Raw genomic sequence first — 10,102 nt, 5'->3', positions numbered from 1 at the left:
CCTCTCCCCCTGCTTCTGACCTGCGGAACCAGGAGGTCAGGAATGACTTCCCGTCCGGGCTAAAGCGAGCGCCGTCTCCCCCACTGGGCAAGGCGGGGGCTGAGTGGTGGGCTTGGAATTCCACAGCCTAGAGGCGGACGCTGTGGGGGAAGGAAGAGTCACGTCTCCCGCGGTTCGCAGGGGAAGGCCTGCCCGAGCCTTGCACTCCCAGGACGCCCCTCAGCCCGCGTAACTACCAGGCCTGCAAAGCACAGGACCCCACCCCCGGCCACACGCCCTGCCCCTGGCACTCCCCGCACTCCGCCTCCAAGGCTCCCCCGCCCACTCCGCACCCAACTTATAAAAAACCGTCCTGGGGCGCGGCGAGCAGAAGCCGAGCTGAGCAGATCCACGACTGCGATCCTATTCTTTCCAGTGGCTTCTGCAACCAAGCGGGTATCCGCTCCCGGTCCTCCGCGTCTCCAGCCCTCGCATCTCCAGCCCCAGCGTCTCCGACAGCCCCCGCAATCCCGCTCCCAGGCCACCTGAGAGGATGCGCGGTACGCCGACGGCCGGAGCAGCCCTAGTGCTGTGCGCCGCCACCGCTGGGCTGCTGAGCGCTCAGGCCAGCCCCGTGCAGTCCAAGTCGCCACGCTTTGCGTCCTGGGACGAGATGAATGTCCTGGCGCACGGACTCCTGCAGCTCGGCCAGGGGCTGCGGGAACACGCGGAGCGCACCCGCGGTCAGCTGAGCGCGCTGGAGCGGCGCCTGAGCGCGTGCGGGTCCGCCTGCCAGGGAGCCAAGGGGTCCACCGCGCTCCCGTTAGCCCCCGGGAGCCGAGTCTCCAGCGGCGAGGTGGACCCTGAGGTCCTTCACAGCCTTCAGGTACGTGCGACCGGGGCTGGTTTTCTGCGCCGCTACTGGCCCTCCTGGCTTGGAAGGGTATGGACAGGAGTGTGGGGGCGCTACTGTGGCTTCCTGGGATCCCTCGCCTCAAAGGATGGTTATTCTTTTAGGAAGCCGAGGAGGGAGGTTCGCTTGAGGCTAGGCGTTCAAGACCACCTAAAGCGAGGCTCCCATCTCTTCTCCACCAAAAAAATAAATAAATAAAATTAAAAATAAATTTTTTTTTAAATGGCGGGGTGCGGGGGTAATCCCAGCACTTTGGGAGGCCGAGGTGGGCCAATCACCTGAGGTCAGGAGTTTGAGACTAGCCTGGCCAATATGGAGAAACCCCATCTCTACTAAAAATACAAAAAATTAGCTGGGCATGGTGGTGCATGCCTGTAATTCCAGCTACTTGGGAGGCTGAGGCAGGACAATCGCTTGAACCCGGGAGGTGGAGTTGCAGTGAGGCCAGGTTGTACCACTGCACTCCAGCCTGGGCAACAGAGTGAGACTCCTCAAACAAACAAAAAGTAATAAAATAAAAATACAAATACAAAAATTAGCCAGGCGTGGTGGTGGGCACCTGTAATCCCAGCTACTTAGGAGGCTGCAGCACGAGAATGACCTGGACTGGGAGGCAGAGGCTGCGGTGAGCCAAGATCGCACTATTGTACTCCAGCCTGGGCAACAGAGCAGGCCTCTGTCTGAAAAAATAAAAAAATAAGCCATGCATGGAGCTGTACAGCTGTAGTCCCAGCTACTTAGGAGGCTGAGACAGGAGGATCGCTTGAGTCCAGGAGTTGGAGGCTGCAGTGAGCTGTGATGGCACCACTGCACTCCAACCTTCGTGACAGAATGAGACCCTGTCTTTGGGGGGAAAAAAAGAAGATAGACTCCGCTACCTGGCCTCAAAGAATGGAGATTTGGAAGGATGGATGAGTGGATGAATGAAGAGACTAGAGGAGGCAAGCCAGGTCCTCACCGTTTTCACCCCTCCCCAGACACAGCTCAAGGCTCAGAACAGCAGGATCCAGCAACTCTTCCACAAGGTGGCCCAGCAGCAGCGGCACCTGGAGAAGCAGCACCTGCGGATTCAGAGTCTGCAAAGCCAGGTACCCTAAGGCCAGCGGAGAACAGGTCCCTCTGATAGCTGGGATCCTAGGTGGGGAGGGAGGTGGTGAGAATTTTACCTGTGGGTGGGGACATGGGGCCAGGCATGACCTGATACCCTCCTCCTGTCCCATCCCAGGTTGGCCTCCTGGCCCCCACGCACCTAGACAGTGAGGTGGCCAAGCCTGCCCGAGGAAAGAGGCTGCCCAAGATGGCCCAGCCAGTTGACACGGCTCACAATGCTAGCCGCCTGCACCGTGAGTGTCTGGCCCTAAAGGCCCTCTGGCAGCCACCCCACGCTATCACTTACCACTGCTGATCCTCTCCTTGTCAGGTCCACCTTAAGGAGGCGATGTCCCGGCCTGGAGTTCCTGTGGGCCCACCAGTCTCTGGGTCAGGGCTGACGGGGGCAACTCCTTCCCCAGCCCTGACCTCGTGGGGAAGCCACGGGTCCTGGCTGGGAAATTCGGTGGAAGGGGGCAGGGGTTCTGTGGGTTCGGGACTCCCAGACTCAGGCCCGCCAAGTAGGAGAAAGTTCAGAGCTGGGAAGGCAAACAGCTGGCATATTAATGGAAGCCACACGGGTGGTTTGGCTGTGTGCCCATCCTTACTGGATGGGAGGAAAGTAGGGGAAAGGGGAGATGCCTGAGGGGCCGGAAAGCGTCTTCCTTGTCACTCTGGGCTGGCCTCCACCCCTGCCGTGCAGACTCACTTCGACCTTTCCCCTACTTTTCTGGCTGGACTCGGGGGCGGTTCTTCCCAGTCTGGAGCGTCTGAGCTTCCAGACGTGCTCAACGCAATGTTCTCATCCTCCCTCCCTCCTTCTCTTCTCAATCTTGCCTGGTCTTCCTCTAGTAGCTGGGACCCCAGGCAGAGCCTCTGAGACCCTTTTGCTCAGCACAGTTCTTCCTCCCCATTCTGGCCCTGCTGTCTCGTTCATTCATTTATTCATTTATCAAGTCTTTTTTGTTTGTTCGTTTTTTGAGACAGAGTCTCATTCTGTTGCCCAGGTTGGAATGCAGTGGTGCAATCTCAGCTCACTGCAACCTCTGCCTCCCGGGTTCAAGTGATTCTCCTGCCTCAGCCTCCCGAGGAGCTGGGATTACAGGCACCCGCCATCACATCCAGTTAATTTCTGTTTTTTTGTTTTTTTGTTTTTTTTTGAGACGGAGTTTCACTCTTGTTACCCAGGCTGGAGTGCAATGGCGCGATCTCGGCTCACCGCAACCTCCGCCTCCTGGGTTCAGGCAATTCTCCGGCCTCAGCTTCCTGAGTAGCTGGGATTACAGGCATGCACCACCATGCCCAGCTAATTGTTTGTATTTTTAATAGAGACGGGGTTTCACCATGTTGACCAGGATGGTCTCGATCTCTTGACCTCGTGATCCACCCGCCTCGGCCTCCCAAAGTGCTGGGATTACAGGCTTGAGCCACCGCGCCCGGCCAATTTCTGTATTTTTACGAGAGATGGGGTTTGGCCATGTTGACCAGGCTGATCTCAAATTCCTGTCCTCAGTTGATCTGCCCACCTTGACCTCCCAAAGTGCTGGGATTACAGGTGTGAGCCACCGCACCCAGCCCATTCATCAAGTCTTTACTGAGCAGCTGCTATGTGCTGGGGCCTGTGTGGATGCTGGTGCCAGGCTGTGGGCAGAGCTGCTCTTTGTCCCCAGCCTCATGGAGTCTCCATTCAGTCAGAGGAGAGACCACTCAATGACCCAAGTGTCCAGGAGTTGGAAGTCCTTGTTCATTTCCCATTTGGGGAACTCTGGCCTGGTCTGGGGGTGAGGCAAGGCAAGGTATCCTTCCAGAAGCTGGCACCTGGAGACAGAAGTGAGGAAAGAGAGTCCCGGGCAGGGAAATAGCATGTGCAAAGTCCCTGTGGCAGGAGGGTGTATGGTACAACGGTGGGAAAAAAGCCTATGTGACCTGAAAGGGTGTGGTACAGCATGGCAGGAGGAGGATGGGGACAGGAGCTGGTCCTCCAGGTGCCTTGTGGACTATGCTGAGGAAGGCCATAGGGAGCCATGGAAGAGGTTAGGCAGATGGCAGAGGGGTGGTCATGAGATCGTATTTGCCTTTTACTTCCCTGGTCATCCACTGCTCAGCCTCCAGACATGCCTGGCTACCAAGACCCCAGAGGCTGCCCTCCTGTTTCAACTCCCCTCTTTATCTGCCTGCAGGGCTGCCCAGGGATTGCCAGGAGCTGTTCCAGAACGGGGAGAGGCAGAGTGGACTATTTGAGATCCAGCCTCAGGGGTCTCCACCATTCCTAGTGAACTGCAATATGACCTCAGGTAGGATGTGCTAGCCTACCAGGGGACGCGCTCCCCACAGGCCCAGTTGCCTTTCTTTAAATTGAAAAAAAAAAAAAAAAATTAGAGGCAGGGTCTTGCTATGTTACCCAGGTTGGTCTTGAACTCCTGGGTTCAAGCAATCCTCCTACCTCAGCCTTCTGAGTAGCTGGGACTACAGGTACATGTCACTGTGCCTGCCTGGATGTCTTTTCTTTTTTATTTTTATTTTATTTTATTTTATTTTGAGACAGAGTTTCACTCTGTTGCCCAGGCTGAAGTGTAGTGGCATGATTTTGGCTCACTGCAACCTCTGCCTCCTGGGTTCAAGTGATTCTCCTGCATCAGCCTCCCTAGTAGCTGAGAATACAGGCACAAGCCACCACACCCAGTTAATTTTTGTATTTTTAGTCGAGACGGAGTTTCACCATGTTGGTCAGGCTGGTCTCAAACTCCTGACCTCAAATGATCCACCGACCTCAGCCTCCCAAAAGGCTGGGATTACAGGCATGAGCCACTGTGCCCAACCTCTTTTCTTTAAAATGCAGCCCATGTCTGGGTGTAGTGGCTCATGCCTGTAATCAGAGCACTTTGGGAGGCTGAGGCACGAGGATCACTTGAGTCTAAAAGTTCGAGACCAGTCTGTACAATTTAGTGAGCCTCATCTTTACAAAAAATTTTGTAAAAGATAAAAAGAGAGAGAAAAAAAATTTTTTAAATAACAAATAAAAGTCAGCCCTTGCTGAGAATGGTGGCACACCTCTGTAGTCCCAGCTACATAGGAGGCTGAGACAGGAGGGTCGCTTGAGCCCAGGAGGCGGAGGTTGCAGTGAGCCGAGAGTGCACCATTGCACTCCAGCTTGGGTAACACAAGTGAAAGTCCATCTCAAAAAAAAAAAAAAATTCAGGCTCATACCTGAACTGCCAGCACTTTGGGAGGCTGAGGCGGGTGAATCACTTGAGGTCAGGAGTTTGAGACCAGCCTGGCCAACATGGTGAAACCCCATCTCTACCAAAAATACAAGCAGCCGGGTGTGGTGGCAGGATCCTGTAATCCCAGCTACTCGGGGGACTGAAGCACAAAAATCACTTGAGCCCAGGAGGCAGAGGTTGCAATGAGCTGAGACTGCACCACTGTGCACCAGCCTGGGCAACAGAGTGGGACTCCATCTCTTAGAAAAAAAAAATGCAGCTTTTTTTTTCCATTGAGAAGAAGCCCTTTCCATTGTAACATGGGATCTGTGGTTGAGAGCTGCAGGGGACGAACCAGCTCAGCTGGCCCAGAGAGGCTTTGCAGATTTCCACTGCCCTCTCCCTCCCTCCCTCATTCCCTGCTGGATTCTTGGAACAAAGCTCTTTCCAAGGCCAGCCCATAATATTCCTCCCTCTGACCCACCCTTCTTTAGTCCTTCAGGGATGAGTGAGGGAGCTGCTGTCATCCTGGGTTTGGAGGGGGTTTGGTGCTTGGGAGCCAGATGAAGAGTGGGGTCCCCTGTGAGGAAGGACTTCCTGGTGACCTTGTACCTTTCTGGACAGATGGAGGCTGGACAGTAATTCAGAGGCGCCACGATGGCTCTGTGGACTTCAACCGGCCCTGGGAAGCCTACAAGGCGGGATTCGGGGATCCCCAAGGTGGGTATTTCCTGCGGGGACAGAGGCAGGGGAAGAAGAGGGATCTTTAGAGGTGGCCCTGCCTCACTGAGTGGCCTCTCCCACTCCAGGCGAGTTCTGGCTGGGCCTGGAGAAGGTGCACAGCATCACGGGGGACCATGACAGCCGCCTGGCCGTGCAGATGCAGGACTGGGATGGCAACACCAAGTTGCTACAGTTCCCCGTGCACTTGGGTGGTGAGGATACGGCCTATAGCCTGCAGCTCACCTCGTCCATGGCCGGTCAGCTGGGTGTCACTGCCGTCCCGCCCAGCGGCCTCTCTGTGCCCTTCTCCACTTGGGACCAGGATCATGACCTCCGCAGGGACAAGAACTGCGCCAAGAGCCTCTCTGGTGAGCAGACTCTGCCAGGCCACACCCAGCCAGCACCTCCCCTCCTCACCTTTCTGCTGGTCTGTCCTGCCTTCAACCCCAAAGTGCATCTATTTCCTACCCCCCTCTTCCTTACATGCCATGTGCATGACTGGGCCACTGACTTAGCCACTGTGGCCTCAGTTTTCCCATACTTAACAGGGTCTTGACTGGCCAAGCGTGGTGGCTCATGCCTGTAATCCCAGCACTTTGGGAGACCGAGGCGGGCTGATCACTTGAGGTCAGGAGTTCGTGATCAGCCTGACAAACATGGTAAAACTCCGTCTCAACTAAAATACAAAATTTAGCTGGGCATGGTGGCAGGTGCCTGTAATCCCAGCTACTTGGGAGCCTGAAGGCAGGAGAATAGCTTGAACCTGGGAGGCAGAGGTTGCAGTGAGCTGAGATCATGTCACTGCACTCTAGCCTGGGCAACAAATCAAGATTCTGTCTAAAAAAAAAAAAATTCTTTCTTTTCTCTTTCTTTCTTTCTCTTTCTTTTCTTTCTTTCTTTTTCTTATTTCTTTTTTTCTTTTTATTATTATTATTATTTGCGACGGAGTTTTGCTCTTGTTACCCAGGCTGGAGTGCAACGGCGAAATCTCAGCTCACCGCAACCTCTGCCTCCCAGGTTCAAGCGATTCTCCTGCCTCAGCCTCCCAGGTAGCTGGGACTACAGGCATGCACCACCATGCCCAGATAGTTTTGTATTTTTAGTAGAGACGGGGTTTCTCCATGTTTGTCAGGCTGCCCTGGAACTCCTGACCTCAGGTGATCTACCTTCCTCGGCCTCCCAAAGTGCTGGGATTACAGGTGAATCACCACACCTGGCCTGACCATCTTTATTTTTATTTACTTATTTATTTTTTGGGATGGAGTCCTGCTATCTCGCAGGCTGGAGAGCAAGTATGGTGATCTTGGTTCACTGCAGCCTCCCGGGTTCAAGTGATTCTCCTGGCTCAGCCTCCCGAGTAGCTGGGATTACAGGCACCTGCCACCACGCCTGGCTAAGTTTTTGTGTTTTTGTAGAGACGATGTTTCACCATGTTGGCCAGGCCAGTCTTTAATTCCTGACCTCAAGTGATTCCACCACCTTGGCCTCCCAAAGTGCTGAAATTACAGGTGTCAGTCACGACACCCAGCCACGACCATCTTTAAAATGGTGCCTACTCCATAGGATTCTATTTTTTTTTTTTTTTTTTTTTGGAAACATGGTCTCGCTGTGTCACCCAGGGTGGACTGCAGTGGTGTGATCATAGCTCACTGCAGCTTGGATCTCCCTGGGCTGAAGTAAAGGCTGAGACTGGGTGTGGTAGCTTCACGCCTGTAATCCCAGTGATTTGGGAGACCAAGGAGGGAGGATCACTTGATCCCAGGGGTTTGACAGCAGCCTGGGCAATATAGGGAGACCCTGTCTCTATTAAAAAAAACACAAAAATTGGCCAGGCATGGTGGCTCATGTCTGTAATCCCAGCACTTTGGGATGCTGAGGCAGGTGGATCATGAGGTCAGGAGTTCAAGACCAGCCTGGCCAACATAGTGAAACACCCTCTCTACTAAAAATACAAAAATTAACTGGGCATGGTGGCACATGCCTGTAGTCCCAGCTACTCGGGAGACTAAGGTAGGAGAACTGCTTGAACCCGGGAGGTGGAGGTTGCAGTGAGCCAAGATCGTGTCATTGCACTTCAGCCTTAGTGACAGAATGTGACCCTGTCTTTTGGGGAATAAGACTCCGTTTCGGAAAAACAAAAACAAAAACAAAAATTAGCCAGGCACAGTAATCCCAGCACTTTGAGAGGCTGAAGCAAGTGGATCACTTGAGCCCAGGAGACCAGCCTGCGCAACATGGTGAAATCCCATCTCTATTTAAAATGCAAAAAAACTAACTGGGCATGGTAGTGCATGTCTGTGGTCCCATCTACTCAGGAGGGCTGAGGCGGGAGGATCTCTTGATCCTAGGAGGTCAAGGCTGCAGTGAGCCGAGATTTCACCACTGCACTCAAGCCTGGACGACAGAGTGAGACCCTGCCTCAAAAGAAAAAAAAAAGCCAGGCACAGTGGCACACACCTGTGGTCTCAGCTACTTGGGAGGCTCAGGTAGGAGGATCACTTGAGCCCAGGAGGCTAAGGCTACACTGAGCCATGACCACACCATTGGACTCCAGCCTGGGCAACAGAGCCACACCCTGTCTCAAAAACAACTTTTTTTAACCTAAAAATAAGGCCAGGCATGGTGGTTCACGCCTATAATCCCAGCACTTTGGGAGGCCGAGGCGGGTGGATCAACTGAGGTCAGGAGTTCGAGACCAGCCTAGCCAACATAGTGAAACCCCATTTCTACTAAAAATACAGAAACTAGCTGGGTGTGATGGTGGGTGCCTGTAATCTCAGCTACTGAGGAGGCTGAGGCATGACAATCCCTTGAACCTGGGAGGCAGAAGTAGCAGTGAGCCGAGACTGCACTACTGCACTCCAGCCTGGGCAATAGAGTGAGACTCAGTCTCAAAAAAAAAAAAAAGACCAAAAATTAGCCGGGTGTGGTGACAAGTGCCTGTGATCACAGCTACTTGGGAGGCTGAGGCAGAAGAATCGCTTGAACCTGGGAGGCGAAGGTTGCAGTGAGCCGAGATCGTGCCACTGAACTACAGCCTGGGTAACAGAGTGACACTCACAAAAAAAAAAAAAAAAAAAAAGTTAAGTCCAAAGCCCAGCCTGGTCCCCAACCTGTTTCATCCTCCACTCCATTCCCATCTCCTTCCAGCCCCATTCGTGGCCCAAAGACCTGACCATGTTCCTTCTCTCCTGATCCCGGCAGGAGGCTGGTGGTTTGGCACCTGCAGCCATTCCAACCTCAACGGCCAATACTTCCACTCCATTCCACAGCAGCGGCAGGAGCGTAAGAAGGGAATCTTCTGGAAGACCTGGCGAGGCCGCTACTACCCACTGCAGGCCACTACCATCTTGATCCAGCCCATAGCAGCAGGGGCAGCCTCCTAGCCTTCTGGCAGGGCCTGGTCCCAGGCTCACAGAGGACAGTGACTCTTGGCTCTGCCCGAAGATGTGGGCATTCCCTGCCCGGGCAGGGGCTCCAAGGAGGGGCCACCTGGAACCTTGTGGACGGAGAAGACCACGACTGGAGAAGCCCTTTTTCTGAGTGCAGGGGAGCTGGACACATTGCTCCCTGAGATCAGGGCTGCAGGACATGCACAGACCCTGGAGGCATGGACAGAAGGGCATGGAGCTTCACTCCTTGGCTGGGGAGCTGGGGATGCAGAAGGACCACTTGGGACCAGCCAGGCTGGCCTCAATGGCGGACTCAGTCACATTGACTGACTGGGGGACCAGGGCTCGCATGGGTCAAGAACGGCCTCATGGTGCTCGTGCTGTTGTGTGTAGGTCCCACAGGGACAAAAGTAGGTGCCAACGATATCTGGACGGAGATCACAGAGTTATTAGAATAAAAGCAACCTCAGAACACTTTGTTCTTTTTCTTAAACATGTTTTCTTGCTTTTTTTTTCTTTTCTTTTTTTTTTTTTTAGTTCACAGATCTAGTAAGTTACCCTTAGTTTGTTTTAAAGAAAAAGTGGACAAAGTCCATGTGAACATTTTCCCAGGGCCAGGCGCGGTGGCTCATACCTGTAATCCCAGCCCTTTGGGAGGCCAAGGTGGGCAGATCACTTGAGGTCAGGAGTTCAAGATCAGCCTGGCCAACATGGTGAAATCCCGTCTCTACAAAAAAACACAAAAAATTAGCTGGGTGTGGTGGTGCGTGCCTATAATCCCAGCTACTTGGGAGACTGAGGCC

At 53.8% G+C, this 10,102-nt stretch overlaps 1 protein-coding gene across 2 annotated transcripts; it reads left to right on the top strand.

The window, feature by feature from the left end:
- The first annotated feature begins 341 nt into the window (after positions 1–341).
- On the top strand, positions 342–9,776 carry ANGPTL4 (angiopoietin like 4). 2 transcript variants are annotated; one of them, XM_032251941.1, is made up of 7 exons: positions 342–865; positions 1,870–1,980; positions 2,118–2,235; positions 4,162–4,275; positions 5,809–5,904; positions 5,994–6,275; positions 9,112–9,776. In XM_032251941.1, exons 1-7 carry the CDS (start codon positions 533–535, stop codon positions 9,291–9,293), a joined length of 1,236 nt encoding a protein of 411 aa, XP_032107832.1. In that variant the 5' UTR covers positions 342–532; the 3' UTR covers positions 9,294–9,776. The 2 variants fall into 2 exon arrangements, with proteins under 2 accessions (XP_032107832.1, XP_032107833.1); XM_032251942.1 differs by lacking the exon at positions 4,162–4,275.
- Positions 9,777–10,102: the final 326 nt, after the last annotated feature.

The sequence above is a fragment of the Sapajus apella genome, unplaced genomic scaffold (genome assembly GCF_009761245.1).
Source record: "Sapajus apella isolate SASKATOON/1434 unplaced genomic scaffold, GSC_monkey_1.0 scaffold77, whole genome shotgun sequence".
In the NCBI taxonomy this organism is placed as follows: Eukaryota; Metazoa; Chordata; class Mammalia; order Primates; family Cebidae; genus Sapajus; species Sapajus apella.
Note: the sequence above shows the minus strand (reverse complement) of the source record. Positions and strands in the feature narration are given on the sequence as shown.